Raw genomic sequence first — 20,487 nt, forward strand, 5'->3', positions numbered from 1 at the left:
GAGACAGCCTCACAGAATAGCTTGTGACTCCAGCCCTTCTGCTACTAGTATGGGTAGGAGACAGGTACTAGAAAGCAGGAAATGGATTTAGGTGACAGAAGGAAAGAATCCAAGCCTTCATACCTTCATAAAGACTTGCAGGCATAACACTAAGTTTTGTAGGATGCGAATACTGTACTCACCAAGTGTATCTGCTAAAACATATGTGTATGTTCGTTTCTGACTAAGTAACATTTAAACCTCCAACAAACACCCACTGAAGTAAAAGCATGGCTTTGTTCAAGTTCAGCTTTAAGCCTTAGGGAAAATGTTTGTAGCTGTACAGAGTGAGGGTCAGAGAAAGGGCCACTGCAAAGCTCCTGCCTGCCCCTCTCCAAGCTCTGCCTACATTGTTCTTCTAGTCTATTCCTAGACTATATGACTAGGCTTAGTTAGGATGGCCCCTTCACAAGTTATCAGCAGGGGCAATCTTTGCAGAGCCCTACTTTGGGCTTCTGTGGCTGCTATCTAAAGCCTCTATCCCTGTCTACATAGAATTTGGGAAGTAGACTCTCTACTCACTGTGGCCAGTGGTCTTAAGAGTTCCTAAGCAGAAACCAAAAGAGGTCTTGAAAGCTGGAGCCTAAAGCTTCACTACTGGACAAAGAAGCTGGTTCTTATTTAGGCCAAAGGCTCAGACTACACTCTGACTTCCACACAGGCCACTCTCCCACAGTACCTTCAACATATTCCATCACCATGCATAAGTGACGCTTGGTCTCAAAGGAGCAGAACATGCTGACCACGAAGGGGTTTTCAGCGAACGTCAGTATGTCGCGCTCCACAAATGCTTGTTGGATCTGGTTCCGTAGGATCAGGTTCTGCTTATTAATCTTCTTCATAGCAAAGCGTTGTCGAGTGGACTTGTGCCGCACCAGAAAGACGGCCCTGAGAAGACAGCCAGCCCAGCCCAGCACCTCAACTGTACATTCCATAACCCCAAACTGCCTCTTCATCCCACCTAAGTGCACAAAACAACAAAAATCTTGAGGATATGCTTACTCCTAAGAAGAATCTGGGCTTCTGGCCCAATTAACTCTTCAATTTCCCGGCAGAGCAGGTCCTGAGGACCCAGTTCAATGTTTCCAGAACTCAGAGGAGTGCTACCAAGACAGGTGGCCCGGGGAAAGAGCCAATGTTCAGATGCCAGAGGAAACTGAACTCTTGACATTCCAGAATTCAAGAAGGGAATGGGTCCACCTTGGGGCATCTTTTCCCCAGGGGATTGGGAATCATACACTTTCAGAAGGAAGAGACCAAGGGCTGATTTAGTCCTGGTCACAATCTAACCCATGCCTTTACCCATAGGCGCCATTGCTGATGAGCTTAATGGTTTCAAAGTCCTCTTCAGAGGGGGTCTTTTTGCTTGGCAGAGATGCCCCACGACCCTGGAAGACAAAGGAAAAGGAAATCGGTGTGCTCTTCAGAGCATATATGCTTGGGGAAGCCGTGTACTCAGTCTCAGCTGAGCACCCATGCAGCTCCTGCCTATCTTTCCCAGAAACCTTTGACTTCTCACTGTTGGAAGTACCAACAACCCATTCCTTTAGCTGTTTCTTTTATTGTTAAAGACTTACATTTTAAATTTATTATTGTTGTTTATGTGTATGAGTATTTGTCCACATGTATGTATGTTTGACTGTATCTGTGGAGGTCAGAGGAGGGTACTGATCTCCTAGAACTAATTATAGTTGGTTGTTGAGCCACCAATGTACGTGTGCTGGGAATTGAACCCGGGTCCTCTGGAAGAGCAGTAAGTGCTCTTAATTGCTGAGATATCGCTCCAGTTCCCAGAGAGTCTTTTTTTTTTTTTTTTTGGTTTTTCGAGACAGGGTTTCTCTGTGGTATGGAGCCTGTCCTGGAACTAGCTCTTGTAGACCAGGCTAGTCTCGAACTCACAGAGATCCGCCTGCCTCTGCCTCTGCTGGGATTAAAGGCGTGCGCCACCACTGCCTGGCCCAGATATTCTTTTAAAGCAAATTTATAGGGGCTTCACAGAGCTCAGTCTCCAAGATTGCAGCAGAAGCTCAAGATCCATACCTCCACTGAATCATCTGTCTCTGGAGTATCAGGACTGTCATAGCTGCTCAGCTGGGCCATCTCTGAAACAGCAAGGAGAGCAGAGGAAACTGCATAGCAGTGATAGGCACTTTGGCAACAACCTCAGATCACACAACACGCGCATGTGGGACAGGTATTGATACTGTAACAGCCAGAAACGTAAACCTAGTTCTGTGGTTCTATCATCAGTAAATAAGGCAAGTGCTATCACTCTGCTATTTCTAGAAGCTCAGTGCCACTCACAAGGCCTGGCACAGTCTAGAAAAGCTTCTCTCCAACTTGGGGCATTTCCTGGATAACAGGGCCTAATGAAGGGAGGCTTCTAGTACCCATCGTTTAGGCCAAGACTATTTAACTTACTGGGGCAGGAAAGCAAGCAGATAGGGATAGAACTGCAGAGCAGGACAGGGAAGCCAAGGTTCATACAGGGGCTCATCATGAAATCCAGAAGAACAGAGCTAAGCTCTAAAGCAAAACTGGACAAAGCTTGTTAGGTGGCCAGTAGGAGAGGGAAGTATGGAGAAAGGTGATCATTTTTTAAAATGTTGATCATAGTCCTTCCTTGTTGACCCTGTTTGATCTGAGGCTCTAAATCCAACCTAGCTGGGCCTAAGGGAAGATTGTCTAGGATACAAAAGGCAAATATGAACAGTGATTCCAAAGGAAAGGCTCTGTAATGGCAGAGACCACAGTGTCTCCTGAGGGTCAGGTTATGTTCATGTTTATGCTAAATATCTTCTTTATAGCCACTAAGCATGCTCACCCTCTAAGGGATCCCGTGTGAGGCCCAGCTGGCTAACAATGTAGCGAGGAATGTCACATTTAATTCCATGTCCCTCTTTGGCATGACCCTCAGCTGCTTCTAACAGGTGATAGAATTCTTCAGGGTCAAATTCCTGTAGCAGAGAAAAGAGGTGGTCAGTGGGGAGAGATACAAGTGCATGTTGCTGCCTTTCTTGGCATTAAAGCACATATCATAGGGAAAGAAATTAAAGCATATACACTGGTCCCTAAACATCCAGAAACAGGAGTTACAGATCACAGAACAAAGCTGTCTTATAGGTCACCTCTAGATGGTTTTCTAAGCATAGTGTAGTCTTCTTAGAAATAAGCGCAAGAGCTTTTGACTTTAAGACAGTTTAGCCTAGTCACTCATTACAAGTTCTATTTGCCAGTATGTTCAGGTGGTCAGCCCGGAGCCCTGCTGGAATATACTCAATCATAGCTGATTTAGCATGGGGATACGCAAGATTAATAGTTCTTACTGCTGCCCCCCCCTCGTGCTTGCAAATCATATTTTAAAAAATAATCACCAATAGAAATGTTAATGGTACTGCCAGTTTTTGTTGTTGTTATTGGCAAGACACTTCCATTACATTCCCTATTCCCCACTTATACATCAACCAAGTTGACTCACCAGGCATTCCAGGAGACGAGCTGGGCGGGCAATGACAATCATCAACTTTTTTACCAGCTGTATCACAAAGGATACATCTGAGCTCTCTGAGCGCTCGTGAGCCTACACAGAAAATAAAGGTTGCTTACACCATTATCCTACTGTGGGGTGGGTTAAACAGGACCAGACTGCACAGAGCTACCTACAGGAAGAAATATGGAACTGTATGATGAAGTGTCAACAGCAAATTCTTTGAGACACAGTCTGCACTGAATTTCTCTCCTCTGTTGCAAGAGCCTAGTAAATAAGAGTTGGAAGAAATCTGGTAATTGGACAAAAACATTACAGTGGAGGGATTTGGGTCTCTGTATGATAATATGCTAGATAGTTTAAAAATGGAATGATTAAATGATAAGATAACTAATTTAGATGGGATTTATGTAATGTCAAGTGTAAACATCATCAGCTTTATCATTAAAAAAGTTGGTTAATCTGAGTGCTAAGATACAGGCCTAATTAAACAGATCAAAGATATTCAAATCCAGACAGAGGAATTTAATGGAGAACCAATTTTAGCTTTGCAATATAAGAATAGAGAGGATCAGCCTAGGGTTTTAAAACAACCAAACTTAGTATGTCCAGTAACCTTACAGGAATTGCCAAATGGCAGAAGTTTAACTGTTACAGTTAACTGCACTCCTGTGTCAATGTTAGATTTAAGGAGATTCAAGAAAGCAATAGTCTCACATGGCATGCATTACCCTTTGTGAAGCAAATATTAAACTCATGGTCAGTTTGAAATAGTATTATCACTAAAGACTGGAATAAAGCTAGAGGTAGGGAAATCTCCCAAGATCAACTTCTTGGAGACAGAGATTAGGCTACTATAGAAAGGCAAACCATATATGATGACCACACCCTTTGAATGCTTGGAACAGAAATGGGGAAATAGGAAAGAAAACTGAGTCATTTACTAAAGTTATACAGGGCCGAAAGGAAGCATTCATGGACTTTCTACAAAGAGTGATATCAGCAGTAAACAGAATGTTACCAAATTAGAAAGCTACACAAATAATAATTGAATCTTTGGCTTTTGAGAATGCCGAATCTTTATGCAAAAGAATGATTAGGCCGTTAAAGGCAAGGTCAGCACCTTTGGAGGAATGGATTTAAGATACAATTAATATAGAATCTCGGGCTGGAGAGATGGCTCAGCGGTTAAGAGCATTGCCTGCTCTTTCAAAGGTCCTGAGTTCAATTCCTAGCAACCACATGGTGGCTCACAACCATCTGTAATGAGGTCTGGTGCCCTCTTCTGGCCTTCAGGCATGCACACAGACAGAATATTGTATACATAATAAATAAGTATAAAAAATATATAGAATCTTGTAAGCATGATGATATATAGAGAGGAAAGTTATTTCCAGAGGTTTGAGGAAAACCCAAAATGTCAAATGTTACAACTGTGGAAAAACAAGGTCATCTAAAAAAGGGATTGTAGACAGGGCATTCCTAGAAACAATGTTTTTTCTAAGAATAATTCATTTAAAACGTCCCTCCCTTCTGGATTATGCAGGTGTGGCAAAGGAAGGCATTGGACTATTGAATGTAGGTCAACGAGGAATATTCAAGATAATCCTTTGCCATCGGGAGACTGTGTGAGGGGCCTCCTACAGGCCCCAGTGCCAAATTCAGTTCAATAGTTTCCTACCATCTTACACAAAATTCCTTTCAAAAGCAATTAATGAATCTAATGCCTATTTTAAGAAACCAGATTGCTCTGGATAATAGAACAGATATAGAAGAGAGAACAAAAAAATTTAGGAGAAACAATAAAGCAGATATTTTGGCAAATTTCTCTAAATGAACAAAGACCAAAATTAAAAATACGAACAAAGGTCTGGTAGACACAGGTGTAGATGTAACAATACTTTCATCAGAATCTTGGCATCAAAATTTGCCTCTTAAGACATAAATATTCAGTTTTTAGGGATTAGAAGTTTATCTCAGACAAAGCAGAGCACAATCTGAGTCAAATTTATAGGATCAGAAGAACAGAGAGGAATATTAAAGCTATATGTGGCTAACAAAGCAATAAATTTGTAGGGATGTGATTTGTTATAGCAATGGAATGCTCAGATTAACATTCCCCAATCTTAGAAACAAACCATAAATTAATGTATGTTTCCAAGAAAAATATTATAAGATACTGTAAAGAACAGTCACCAACCATTCAGGATGTACAAGAACAGGGCACAACAGCTGCTAATCTTCCAAAGGCACCAACAGCTCTACCTTTAAAATGGTTGACAGACAAACCTGTATGGGTTACACACTGGTCTTTAACAACAGAGAAACTGCAGGCTTTAGAACAGTTGGTACAGGAACAATTAAATCCTCAGCATATTAAAGAACCAACCAGCCCTTGGAATTCTCCTGTATTTGTTGTTAAAAAGAAATCTGGAAAATGGAGAATGGTAACAGACTTAAGAGCTGTTAAGAAGGTGAATTCAACCAGTGGGCTCTCAACAGTCTGGCATTCCTTTGCCTTTTCTACTGCCTAAAGTATTGCCTCTTAAAGCTACTGATTTAAAAGATTGTTTCCTCATTATACCTTTATAAGGCAGAAAAATTTGCCCTCACATTGCTTACTTATAATTCTCAGCCTGCTAAGAGATATCAATGGAAGGTTCTCCCACAGGGAATGTAAATAGCCCCACCCTGTGCTAGCATTTTGTAAGTCAGCCATTGGAAATGATAAGCAAGCAATTTCTTGAATTTATAGTTTACTATTACTATTGGACGACATTTTACTATCTGATTCAAATGTAGATATTTTACAAAGAATGTTTGAAGAAGCAAAGAACATTTTGACTTGTTGGGGATTACAAATTGCTCCTGAAAAAAAATACAAAGAGAAGATTCTATTAATTATTTAGGTTATAAAACAGGTTTACAAAAAATAAGACCCCAAAAGGAGCAAATTAGAAGAGTTCAATTGTAGACTCTTAATTACTTCCAATTGCCAGGAGACATTTCCCAGCGCACTATTGGGGTAGGTCCTGATGACCTAATTCATTTCAACAAAACTGTAAGTGGTGACAAGGTCTTAAATAGTCCCTGGGAATTATCAGCTGAGGCTGAGAGAGAATTGGCTTAGATTGAAGAGAAATTACAGAAGGCACATGTGGATTATGTAGATTTGAATCTTAGCTATGGGTCATCACATCTGGTCAACCTCTGCTGCACTTTTTGCTATTGGTAAAAAAGTTAGTTGGTACTGGTAGACTCCAACTGCCAATGTTGGAGTTTAAGGCAGAGTAATAGTTCTGGTTTTAGAAAACCATGCACAGGCGGTCTGGAGAGATGGCTCAGCAATTAAGAGTACTGACTGTTCTTCCAGAGGACCTGGGTTCAATTCCCAGCACCCATAATGCAGCTAACAACTGTTTGTAACTCCAAGATCTGACATCCTTTGCAAGACATACATGGAGGCAAAATATCAATGCAAATAAAATAAAAATAATAAATTATGTAAGAAAAAAGAAAGAAAAACTTTCATTCATGGAACTGAGTTCCTCTGAAACCAAGCAGGCTTCTTTTAGTGATGGAGAGGCCTACAGAAGGATATGAGCTCATCAGCACCAAATCTGGAAGTTCCTACACACTTGCAAGGAGACCTGGTGGTGGCCAGCAGCCGAGAAGAGTGGGCTCACTGCTAATTCCTGAGATTACCTTGTGGAAGTTTCATCAGTCCCTACATTAATACACTTACATCTTGTAGAAGCTTTTCCAAATTCTCTTGAAGTTCGTAGAAATAGTGTGATGTAATAAGGCCACTCTGAGATTTATCCAGGCAGTCTCGGGCCATCTCAATCACCTGATGGTGAATAAAGCTCAGGGCGCCATCTGCCAAGGGCAACACATTGTCTGGAGTGTTACAGGAAATGAATTCGGCTAGGCGCTCTTCCATTTGTGCAGTGGCCTGGGAACAAAAGAGATGATAATTCCCCTTCCAGTCCCAGCTTAGCTGCAGCAAATGCTGAAGGATGGGATCTTTGTGTGCCTTATTTCCTCATGCTACCTTGGGAAACCTAATGAGAGAAGGCATGAAGAGGTCACTGCAGGTAACTTAGCCCCAACACCTTCAAGGCCCTCTATGATTTTGGTTTACCTGTCTCTTGCCATACCCTGTAATGCAAGATTTCCAGTATTCTGTAAACACACAGGTTTGCTAGTCTCTTACTGGCCGTATTTCATACCATTGACTTGATTACACATTCTCTGGGGGTGGCCCAGAGTTACTGTTGCCCCTTATCTCAATCAAGCATCATCAATCCCCAGACAATTTTGCTTCCTGGGAAACAAAAGTTCTCTTTCCCTCCCGAGCGAAGAATAGAGGTCTGGTTTAGAGCTCTCTTGGGCCCCTAACTGTTCTAGAATTTGATGTCTTTGTCACTGGGTGATTTCTGACACAAAAGTATGTGTAGCATGTGTACAGGTGTAAATGTGTATCTCAGTACAAAGAGGATGAGATATTCGAGATACATTTCTCAACACTGCACACTCTGGAATTTTATTATAAAGCACAACAACATGGTTTCATAGCTGTTTTCCTGCTCTTTTTTTTGTTCTTATTCTTCTGTCTACTTCAAGGCTACCACATGGAGATCAGAGGAAACAGATTAAACAGAATAACAGCTTATATTACTGAGTATTTCTAATAGGATTCTATTATTATGAGTAGTCAATGAGGCAAATGAAGCTCAGGGAAGTTAAATAATCTATCCACAATCTTGCAGAAAAGTGGAGTAGAGACAAATGCAGGTGCTGGGTTCTTGTTACAAGGTTTCGCTGGTACATGTCAAGAAAGAAAAGCAGGAAGCATTTTTGTCATCTTCCTCAGCTGTCATGTGTATGCAAGGGACTAAACAGTTTAAGAGAAGGACTTCTGAGAGCAACAGGAAGCATGTACCCCAGACACAAACGACAGACAATCCAGGGAGGCCTGAGCACCTCAGCCCCCTATTATCTCTCGGATAGGCTTCTGATTGCTATTTTGGTTGTCATCTAGAATTTACTGAAACCCAAAAATGGTTGGGCACACCTGTGAGGAGTTTTGCTTAATTAAATCATTTGAAATGGGAGGATCTACTTCTAACCTGGATCTCTGAGGTGGAAATATACACTTTTAATCCGGATCTTTTGATGTGGGAAGACCCACCTCTAATCTGAGCCATACCTTCTGCTGGAAACCTATGTAATAGACACCTTTTTTTTTTTGGTCGGTTTGTTCTTGTTCTTGCTAGCAAGTCCATTCCTTCACTGGCACCAGAGTCTACTTCCTTGGGATTCTGGTGTATGCTAAAAACCAACTAGGATATCTAGCCCTGTGGACTGAACAACCACTTAATTACTGGACCTTCTGTTCATAGGCGGCCATTATTGGATGAGCTGTAATTCAGTCTAATACATTCCTTTTCTTTTCTTTGTTTTTTTGAGACACGATTTCTCTTTGGAGCTCTAGCTGTCCTAAAACTCATTCTGTAGACCAGGTTGGGCTCGAACTCAGAGAAATTTGATCTGCCTCTGATTCCTGAGTGCTGGGATTAAAGGCATGTACCATCGCTGCTCAACCCATAAATCCTATTTTTATATAGAGAGATTATGTTACTCTAGAGAACTCTGACTAATACAAGGCTAATTGCTTTCTGTAGGAACAAGTCTATCCTCAGAAGTATATGATTATACAGTGTATGAGTATACAGCAAGTAGTTTTTGATCAGAATTGCAAATTCACTCCAACGCTGGGGCAGGATTGAGTTTGAGGTTAGCCTGGGTTAAATATCAATAGTTCCTGCTACAAAGTGAGACTGACTCAAAAAACAAAACAAACCCCTTAACAACAAAAAACACAAACAGGCAAATTTAAAGAAAATAAAGTAGAATAGGGAAGGGTAGGTGGAGACAGGCCCAGTGGTGTCCTAGTTCTGAACTCAAGGAGGTTTGTAGCAGAAGTGTAAATACTATTTCCCAACTATCTTTGGACAGGACCAATCTTCCTTTCCATTTTGAAAATGCTAACAGAAACGTTAACAAGCTCCACTCGCCACTGCTCTGGAGTGGAGACACAAACTCTTTCAGTAAAGACCTCTGCCCCTCTAGATGCCTCTAAAGCTGGTGATCTTTCTCACTGCTTCCGCACGCACTCACTCTGGGGTCAACTGTTGGGTTGGCTATCAGTAGCCATCCTTGGATATTATTTTCTCCTTTAAAACAAATCCTTACCTTGGGGAATCTTTCTTTGTACACATGATTCATCATTATTATTTCACTGTCGAAAGAAACTGGGGACCGCCCAGGACTGAATAAGAAAGAAACAATCATTATTTTAGTATCACAGAAACATTAAGGAGAAATATGGCAATCTCTGAAGGCCCTGAGTTCCAACTGTCTTCAGTATCTCACATGCTCTTACATTAATAAGAACTAAGTTCCAGGTTTCCTTTATTTGTAGAGCTCCTAGCACATCTGTTTATATTTTTAAAGTGATATTATGTGGAAATAGGCTACCTTCCTGCAAGAGGTATAGCTTTCACACTGCTCCTTGCCATGGCTGAGAAGAGGGGAGTTCACTTGTCAGTCAATCTATGAGTGGCTTCCCTAGGATAACCTCTTTCAGAGAAGGACTCCCTGTCCTTATAGCTTTGCTTAGTGGGATAAGCACACATGTCCTAGGTATCAAACCAAATAAGCAACCCAAGACTGCATATACCTTTTTTATTTCTAAAACAAGCTACAGCCAGTGGGCTACCTTGACTGTCCAACCTAGAGGATGTAAAAGCTGCCATGAGTCCTAAGTCTTGGTCTTTTTTTGAAAATAGACAGCAATTTTTCAGCCTTTAGTTAGTTTTCATAGCAACCTATATCTTTCTATCTAGCATATTTTGTTCATGTCTCCTGAAACATTTCAAATCTTTTTTTTTTAAAGATTTATTTATTGTGTATACAACATTCTGCCTCCATGTATGCCCACACGCTAGAAGAGGGCGCCAGACCCCATTACAGATGGTTGTGAGCCACCATGTGATTGCTGGGAATTGAACTCATGACCTCTGGAAGAGCAGCCAGTGCTCTTAACCACCGAGCCATCTCTCCAGCCCAACGTTTCAAATCTTGAGTCAAACAGCTGGATATCCAGTTTAGTGCCTAGACACTTGAGCTCAGTTGTCAGTTGGATTACGTTTAGAACTGTCCTTTGGCCTTGTTTTGTTTAGGGACTTCCCTGAATATCACTATGGTCCTCACAATCTCAATTGGCTTATAAGGTACCCATAGTCCCTGTGAGTTATTCCTTTATGAAATCAGGAAAATCCCTGGGATCCACACTCTCATTATTTTCTTGATCTTTTACATTTACACCCCAGTCACATTTTCAATCTGTGAGTCTGAATTATGTTTTTGTGACCTAGGCAATGATTCCCTGTCACTTGCAGTATCAACGTTACCTGATGGGATTCTTCCTGGGAGATACAGTTCCTCTGGAATTCCAACCTGTGCTTCAGTGAATTCATCATTTTCCAGGAACCCAAGAAAACCTGAACTTAATGATTAAAAGCCACGCTCATTTTCTGGTATCATGATCCTCCTTTGCTGAATGTAGTTTGGAGGGTAAAAAGAGAGCCAGCTACCTTGTACTTGACACCAAATTGAGTGTTACTGTACTTGACTCACTAAAGTTTTGGCTGTGTCTGACCAGAGTCAGTAAGCTATGGCTGTGATCTTTTTGTAAATAAAGCCTTAAGGAAGTAACCCGAGGAACTTACCTGTACTGAACAGTAAAGTGACTCAGTTTGGTAGACATGAGCTGTTTGCAGAGCCTAAGGCATTTACCATCATGGCTCTTTGTGGGATACACGCGCTGAACCCTGCACCATGCAGGAGCCTATAGGGACTAGGGCAGTAGGGAAGAGTAGCCCTTACCTGAGGCTGCGGGAGCGGGGCCGCATAGCTGGAGACTGCCGTCCCTCCTCATCTGGTACACTCTCTGTGCTAAAATGCTTTGTCAGAAAGTGCAGCTCATCAGCTGTAGGCTGGAAAGGCAACTGATGAAGCTTTTCTTGTGAGGAGCATGATGACTAGAAAATATAAGCAAACCCCACCAGCATTAAAGACACATGCAAGGGATCTGGAGAAACAGTTCAGTATTTAAGAATGCTTGTGGCACTATACCATGGTCCAGGGGTCAGATCTCAGCAGCAATGCAACAAATTGGGTAAGTAAAAGGCAGATTTTTCTATATGAAACTCTTTGCCTTAAAGAAAGTTTCTAGCTAGTTTGAATAGTAATTAACCAATCACGCTTCCTGCTCCATAAATATTCTAGGTAAACAAAGGTACCCCCTTGTTTTCCCTTTCATAACCCTGGCCCTGGGGACAGCAGCAATGCTTCCTGTAGTTGCTTGTTATTCAGAGGAGAAATAGTCTGCTAAGGTTAGGAAGACTGCACTGTGGTAGGATGCCAGGGACACTACAAGTCAAGGTAATCCAGTGGGAAAGAAATCTGCTTTTGGATCTAGACTTAAATATTGAACTTAGTATGAAAAAAAATCTCAAGTTCTCAACACGGCTTAATACTTAAGAATTTCTGACAAGGGCCCACCATTTACATCGGACCATCTGAGGGAACAAGCTGGTGCTATGGTGGGAATTCCACAGATATAGGCACTCTGCAGCAAATCACAAAATTCCAGGACTCCAGAGCTCTTTCTTTACTTAGCAAGACTGGCCCAGAGAACAGGGAAGTCAGACATTACTGCCCCAATTTTCACATACCAATCAATCAAGGGCTTGGGGTTCAACCACCTGAATCTATTTAGTGTTCAGGCTTCAGTACCAACTGAGGAAACTACATTTGTAGGGTCATCCAGTGATAAATGAGCTCTGTCTGGGCCAATAGTACAAGCCTCTCTCATGAAATGTTATAATGCATGAAGCTTAAAAAAAAAAATACTAATTTTGTGTGTATGCCTATGTGTGTGTGTGAGTGTGTGCGCGCACGCGCGCTCATATATGCATGAGCTCAGAAGGGGGTGTTGGATCCCCTGGAAACTGAAAGTACAGGCAGTTGTAAACTGCCATGTTGGCTCTGAAAACTGAACCCAGATCCTGTGCAAGAGCATGACTGAGCCATCTCTTTATCGCCTAATGCATGGAATTGTAAATAGTGTGGTTTTCATAGAGTTTTAATTTGTATCTAAGTTGCAAATATAATACCCACTCAGCTGCATCTAATAAGAATCTAGTGGGCAAAACAAGTTATAGCACACAAAACTGGTATTTTCAATCATTTCAATAGCTGAATGTGGTGGGACATGTTTGTAATTGTAGCACTCGGGAGGCTGAAAACTTGGAGCCAGCCTAGACTACATGGTGAGATTGAGATGCTATCTCAAAGTGTATGTATGTGTGTGGTGTATGTTTGGTGTGGTAAGTATCCTAATAAACTGGAGTAGTAGACTGATCTATTAAAGTTGAATGAACAGAAATACTTATGTGCTACACAAAGACACATAAATAAGACTCTCCCTTAGGGTTTACAAAATAATGTTTGAGCAAAATATTATGAAAAGTGGTGTTTATTAGGGAAAAAATTCTTAAGCTTAACTGCCAAAGACCAATAAGAGCTCTGGATTAATAGTGACTTATAGGCCAATGGAAGAACTACGTACATTTTCTTGCTTGTGATTCATGACTATAGATAAACTATGCAGAGAAGACCTAAAGACTGATAGAAGAAACAAGGCTGGGGGTCATCAAGTTTACGCTCTGCAAATCCTAAAACACTATGTGGTGCTTTGCCGACAAAATCTGTCAGCTTTGTCGTTCCAGTTGCTCCAAGAGGAAGATGCATTTCAGGATCAGCTGTACATACAATAAGCATACTGGAGGGGGCTATTGTCTAAAATTTGAAACTCTTTAGAGACAGGTCCAGCTTTTTGTTGACATAACAAACTGAGACAACAAATAACCTTCTTGAAAGGTTTTAACAATGAATGATGAAGGCTAGTAAGCCTTTGGTAAATGGGAAGAATAAGATTCTTGATTGTAGTCCTAGAAGTAAGATGGGGAGAGGCCTGGGAACCATGATTAGTAGCTCCCACAACTGATCTCATGGCAGAGAGAGCTCTTCTCTGAGTGCACTAGGGAGAGAACTGGCTAATCCTTCCAAAGGCCTTATAAATATAACTATGGCTGTGAAAGTTACCAGGGCTCTTTCCCTCAAAACACCCTCTCTTATCCTCAAGAAAATCTTGCTGAGTTTAGAAGAAAAGCTAAGTATATTTTTGCAGGACTAGATGGACCTATAAGAAATTATTTCCAGAGTGAAGAAGGTATGGTTATTGCTCTGGCTACTTACTGAAACAGTGGAGCTAGGAGTATTGGTTCCATATCCTGAAGAAGGCAGAGAGGCCAAAGACCAGCGCCGTCCATCAGTCCTACATAAAAAACAAACAAACAAAAAAAGGAATATTATAAAGTTCCTAAAGAGTCCCACTCTGAGCATCAGAGTCTGCCTGTTTGTGCACATTAGCATTTTTAGGCAATTCATTCACTGTCTCACAATACAAGCACATTGTCTGTCTAGCATGAGTTCTCATACCTCTCTATTATATGGGACTTGCTATGTGACTTTTATTTCAGAGCTAGCTACCAAAACTACAGAGTCTATGACTTTGAATAAGAGTACTAGTTATGGGTTATTTAGATAATTCAGTAGGTAAAGGTGTTTGCCACCAAGCCTGACAACCTAAGTTTGAACCCAGTGCCCATATACTGGAAGAAGATCCTACAAGTTGCCCTCTGACCTCCACAGTTTTATCCATGCACATGAGAGAATGTGCGCACACATGCGTGAGCACACACATAAATTTAAAGCTTTTTAAAAAATTATATTTTAGCTTCTGTTGTGTGCATGAATGTCCATGTGTGTGGACACCTATATGACACAGCATGTACGTGGAGGTAAGAGGAAAATGTGCAGGTATAGGTTCTCTGTTTTTACCATGCAGGGCCCAGCTATCAAAAGTGTCATCAGGCTTGGCAACAAGCACCTACACTTGGTTGAGTCATCTTGATGGTTCATAAAAAGATTTTTTTAAAGGCAGGTATGGCAGTGTACACCTCTAATGCCAGCATCTAGGAGGCAGAGGCAGGAGAATCTCTGCAAGTTGAAGAGCAGTCTGGTCTACACAGCAAGTTCTAGGTCAGCCTGGACGATAAAGTGAGACCTTGTCTCAACAACAACAAAACTTTTTTTTAAAAAAAGGAATGTATATTACACGGTTGGTGAGATGACTCATCCAGTAAAGATACTGGCCACCAACCTTGATGACATGAGTTTGATTCCGGGGACCCATGATAAGGAGATAAGTACTATTTTCTGACCTCCATTTGCACTCTATAGCATGCATGCGTGCGTGCGCACCTGATAAATAAATAGCATTAAAAAAGATTACTTTACGCCATATTCCACCATCCAGACAAATAATCACGCATCCATGTTATAAAAGCTGCAGGTCAGATATCTGCTTAACTTTCCTCCATGACAATAAAGTACAGAACTGTGGTTCCTTGTGTTGAGAGCATTAGGGGCATCCTTCTGAAAACAGAGGGAAGTCTTCTCCAAAGTCATAAACAGCCAACAGTTACTACCGCCCAGTGAGCTTTTCTTTTTCAAGTATTCCTCCGAATTCTCACCAATATTATTTAGCTTTTCTACCATGATTTGTAAAGGGAAAAGTTGGAAGTTCATGCCACATGCACAGGATTCAAATTTCATGCTACTCAGACAGGCAGCTCATGGAAATTAGAATTCTGCTGGAACTCAGTCTCTGAGGCAAAACAGTGTCCAGAAAGGTGATAAACATGATATTCTTTCTTACTTCTTTGATGGGTCCTGGGTGGTCTATAAGAAAGCCAATCAAGTTCAGGGGGGAAAAAAAGAACTCGACAAAGATTAGTCAAGTATAACGCAGGGACAGATTTCCTGTGACCTTGTCATTTGTTTTTTTCACAGGTGATTTTCAATCCTTTATTAGATTAGCAGTTCTCAACCCGTGAATTCCAACTCCTTTGGAAGTTGAAAAATACCCTTCACAGGGGTCACCTAAGACCACTGGAAACACAAATATATACATTATGATTCCTAACAGTATCAAAATTACAGTTATGAAGTAACAATGAAAATAATTTTATGGTTTGGGGTCATCACAACATGCAGAACTGTATTAAAGGGAAGGTTGAGAACCACTGCTCTACAGAAAAAGGAAACCACTTGCAAGACAGCTTCTACTCTATATATACTAAAGAGCAGGGACCAAAGTCAGTATTAGATGCGACCACTGGATGTCTGCTTCCCCTGCTCATCTCATGGGAAGTCTGAGGAAGTGAGAATGAAGGTGACTTGTCCCTAGACTTGAAAGTTTGGAAATTATTCAGCAAATTTTGCCTCCAACTATGAGCCTTCTGAGTCTTGAGTTCCAACAGGTAGCACGGAAATCCCATATGGCCTCTTTACCAGAAAGGCTTAATGTTCACAACCACATTCAGAAAAGAAATCATCACAACCAGTTCCCCCAACAAACACAGAAATCACAAGCTACACTGACTGGCCATGCACAGCAGTAGCCCATCCCGTGATCCCATCATACCCGTTATTACCTGTCTGCTCTGTGGCCATGGCTGTAGTGAAAAGATGTACACATGTGGTATTTTATGGATATTAAACAAGTCCTCTACCAACTGAGGCTGCCTCAGTTCTTTGCTACACCTTTTAGGAAAGTAACCCCCCTCCCCCATCAACACACCCAAGACAAGGTTTCGCTGTGTACCCCTGGCTACCCTGGAACTCAAATCTGTAGACTAGGCTAGCTTCGAATTCTCCTGAGTGCTGGGATTAAAGACATGCACCACTGCCTCCTGGCTGATGTGTGTGCTTGCCAAGTCCTTGAACTATCAGCCATCAAAACTCCTTGCTTTTTGTCCTCATCCAAGATTATAATTATATAGTTCAAGTTTTGATTTCAAAGTGACTGTGACAGAAAAAGATTAATTCTACACATTCCTAAAAACAAGGCACTGAGCCCTAAGAATATAATCCATATCATTCATTAAACCTTAATTGAGTTAGCCTCAGATAGATAAGAAAATGTGCTCCTATCACAGGAAGAATCCAAAGTAACATTCTTACCTTGTATCTCCATCTAGTTCCAAGAAGCTACAAAGACCTGACATACCTTTCTTCTCAGCTTTGTTGTTTTTATTCTTTTTTTTTTTTTTTTTAAATCAGGGTCTCATATGTAGCCCTGGCTGGCTCAGAACTCACTACACAGAGGATATAGCCTGCCTTATACAGTGATCTACTTTGTCTCTGCCTTCCAAATGTAAGGATTATAAATCTCAGCTTTGATCTGGGAGCTCAAGTGTGCGTACAGAAAGACTATAGGTTTACTTATCATCTGAGTTTGGAAGGATTTGATACATCCCATTTCTCTCTTGTTTGCAAGTGATAGAGTATTGTCTCTGGCCTCTCCTAGCAACTCTGACAGCTCCACCTATTGTTAGACCACATTAAGTGGCCTCTGGAGAAGTCTAAGCTAACAGAGTCTCTTCAGACCTTTTGCTAAGACTCTGTATACACGTGGTTTCTTTTCAGAATGTATTCTAAGATTCTCTCTTAGCCAAAGTTCAAGTTTGTGGGATTTTTGTTTTAAATTAGGGGGTTTGTTTGCTTGTTTGGTTTTGAGTTATTGTTAGAGTTAGTCTTTAGTTTTAAATGGGAAAGTCCATTAAAAAATAATAAAGCCCCAGCTTTGGACGTAAGAGCATTTCTACTTTAAAGACTACTTCCTTGACTAGGTAGTGGTGGTGACGCCTTTAACTCCAGCACTCAGGAGGCAGGCGGTTCTGAATTCAAGACTAGCTTGCTCTATAGAACAAGTTCCAGGACAACCAGGACTACACAGAGAAACAAACAAACAAACAAACAAAAAAGCAGCACATATGCCAATCAGAGGAGGTTCTCAAGCAACTTACCTACGGGCAGGAACAAAGGAAAAGTGAGCAGGAGCATTTGGAGAGAAATTTCGGGGGCTGTCCAAGGGACTGTTACCTGTGGTAGAAAAAGAAACCCCTGTGAGGCTTGCTTTGTGGGTGAGAGGTGAGGATGGGGTGTAACTGGTGTAATTTTCCTCTTGTATTAAGTTAGTGTATCTAATTATTTTCTCATCACCAGTTTATGACTCTTTATAAAAGCTTGATGGGCCAGAGATATTTCTCTCTTGCTCTCAAGATGCCTGTGACAACCTATATCTCTCTGACACCCATTTTAAATGCAGCAGAAATTTATATACTTCCTGCCCTCCCAGGAAAAGGTTAATTTACAGTATTTCAGAAGTTTAAATATCTTTGTAAAGACAACAGGATGCCTAATCTAAATGTTACTTGCACATGTATCTTTGAACCCTGCATCCAAGGGGCTAAGCAGAAATGTACACACTTTAAGGGAAAACAGAAGATCTCTGGAAGGAATTCAGGATAGAAGCATACCAATAAAATGTCTTGGAAATCCAAACGCTGAGGTCTGAAAAGCATAGCAACCTCCTCAATTACCATTTACTCAATTAATTTTCATGTGGATCTGTTAACTTCCTAACTAATAAACTCAGAACCTTTGAACAAAGTAATGTGTTTTCCTTTTATGCTAGTACTGGCATTTTGAGACAGAAGCCCAGGTTGTCTTTGAACTCTCAGTCCTTTTGCATCAGCCAGGGATTTACTCACAACTTGACATTTTGATTTTTGAAGTGAAGTGTGTGTATCTTACTAAGATACCTAAAATGGCCTAAAATTCTTGAGCTTCAGTGATCCTCCTGCCATAGCCTTCCAAGTAGCTGAGACTATGGGCTGCCAATGAGTCAGGTAAGATAAGCAAATGTCAGATGATCCCAAGAAATAAAGAGAATCTAACCACATTACAAATGCATAAAGCACCAGGTGGTGGCGGCACATACCTTTAATCTCAGCACTTAGAAGGCAAAGACAGTTAGATTTCTGGGTTTGAGGTCAGCCTGGTGTACAGTGTGTTTCCAGACAGCCATGGCTTTGACAGTGAAACCCTGTCTTGAAATCACCTTTCTGCCCAAAAAAACAAAGCCAAAGACCCCCCCCAAAAAACAACAACACCAAGCCCACCAACCCCCCCCAAAATCAACAACAACAACAAAAACCCCAAACAAAACAAATGCATAAAGGAATGTCATTGAAGAAGTGGAAGAAAAACTGTTGACATAAGAAACTTTAGAAATGGAATCTGTAAGACTAAAGGCAAAGGGAACAACAAAAGGAAGTTCTGAATTTCAGTGACAAAAGTTGTTTCCTACAGGAAACAGATGAACAATTCTGGCATTACCACGTGTGTGTACTGTAAACAAATAATTAAATATGTGGATGGCAGATGGTTGGAGCTAGGTTTCTCACTGTTGAAAAGGAAATCTATAGATCAGCAAAGAGAGCAAATGGGAGTGATTCATATCATAGTAGATTAGAGTTGGAAACATCAGGAAGAACTCATGTGTCGAATAAATACAGATGTCTGCTTAGGACTATTTACAGATGTGCACACAGGTCAGTGCACAGAACAAAGCTATACCCAACCCGTCAGCTAAGAAAGACGGCGCTGACAGCAAAGCTGTCACTCAGGTCTTCGCTTCTATACTACCCTCCCCTCTACAAAGAATTTAAGTTTCTTGAAGAAATAGCTGACTCTAAGACTTAAATAAGAAACACAGATGAGCAGGGAGTATTTCATAGTGTTAGAGGACAAGGAAGTCACAAATCAACTACAAAGTGAAATCAGAAACAAAACAGCACCATTGGGAGTGTTTCATAGGAGAACAGGAACCAAATGAAGGGACTTCTTTTCAATGGCCATAGCTAAACAACTTAAAGAGATATAAATAGGATTCAGACTAAAATATGAATACCTACTAGTCCATACTGCTCAAATAAATTAACAAATGAGATAAAGTATAGACAACTTAAATAACACTAACAACCAATTTCACCCAACTGACATAGAACATTACAAAACACCAGTAGAATATACAATCTTTTCAATGACAGAAAAATATCAGTCTTAACTAAGTTTCTTTCTTTCTTACTCCTTTCTTTCCCTCCCTCCCTCCCTCCCTCCCTCCCTCCCTCNCCTCCCTCCCTCCCTCCCTCCCTCCCTCCCTCTTCCTTCCTTTCTTATGTACACAGTGTTCAGCCTCCATGTATGCCTGTACACCAGAAGAGAGCACCAGATCTCATTACAGATGGTTGTGAACCACTATGTGGATGCTGGGAATTGAACTCAGGACCTCCACAGTCAGTACTCTTAGCCTCTGAGTCATTTCTCCAGCCCCCTTAACTAAGTTTCTACTGCTGTAAAAAGACACCATGACCATGGCAACTCTTATAAGGAAAACATTTAAATCAGAGGGCTTGATTACAGTTTCAGAGATTCAGTCCATTATCATCATTATGGGAGCATGGCAGTAATCAGGCAGGCGTGGTGCTGGATGAATAGCTGAAAGTCCTACATCTTGCAGGCAACAGAAAGTCGACTAACAGTCTGAGGGAAGCTTAAGCAGAAGAGACCTCAAAGCCCTCCCCCACAGTGACACACGTCCTCCAACAAGGTCATACCCACTCCAACAAAGCCACACCACCTGGTAGTGCCACTACTCCCTGTGAGATTATGGGGGCCAATTACATTCAAACCACCACAATCATATTCAGAGCCATAATAAAATGCAATATATTTAAAAGATTCAAATGCTATAATATTTTTTTTGCTCACAATAAAATTTATAATGTTGGGGTTTTTTGTTTTGTTTTTTTGAGACAGGGTTTCTCTGTAGCTTTGGAGCCTGTCCTGGAACTAGC

At 41.1% G+C, this 20,487-nt stretch overlaps 1 protein-coding gene across 6 annotated transcripts in view; it reads right to left on the reverse strand.

The window, feature by feature from the left end:
• The window catches only part of Mast2 (microtubule associated serine/threonine kinase 2), a 104,954-nt gene that overhangs the window by 10,146 nt on the left and 74,321 nt on the right, over positions 1 to 20,487 (reverse strand). For 4 of the 6 annotated variants that reach the window (XM_050131369.1, XM_050131368.1, XM_050131367.1 and 1 more), the window contains 11 exons: positions 17,593 to 17,668; positions 16,219 to 16,239; positions 13,916 to 13,994; positions 11,480 to 11,634; positions 9,785 to 9,860; positions 7,272 to 7,481; positions 3,518 to 3,619; positions 2,864 to 2,996; positions 2,080 to 2,141; positions 1,342 to 1,427; positions 719 to 927 (listed from right to left, as the gene is read on the reverse strand). In XM_050131369.1, the coding sequence (XP_049987326.1) occupies positions 719 to 927; positions 1,342 to 1,427; positions 2,080 to 2,141; positions 2,864 to 2,996; positions 3,518 to 3,619; positions 7,272 to 7,481; positions 9,785 to 9,860; positions 11,480 to 11,634; positions 13,916 to 13,994; positions 16,219 to 16,239; positions 17,593 to 17,668 (1,209 nt within the window). The remainder of the gene's footprint in view (positions 1 to 718; positions 928 to 1,341; positions 1,428 to 2,079; positions 2,142 to 2,863; positions 2,997 to 3,517; positions 3,620 to 7,271; positions 7,482 to 9,784; positions 9,861 to 11,479; positions 11,635 to 13,915; positions 13,995 to 16,218; positions 16,240 to 17,592; positions 17,669 to 20,487) is intronic. The other 2 variants (XM_050131371.1, XM_050131370.1) reach the window with 1 other exon arrangement.

Source organism: Alexandromys fortis, unplaced genomic scaffold (assembly GCF_014885135.2).
Source record: "Alexandromys fortis isolate MF-2015 unplaced genomic scaffold, M_Fortis_MF-2015_v1.1 scaffold_369, whole genome shotgun sequence".
NCBI lineage: Eukaryota > Metazoa > Chordata > Mammalia > Rodentia > Cricetidae > Alexandromys > Alexandromys fortis.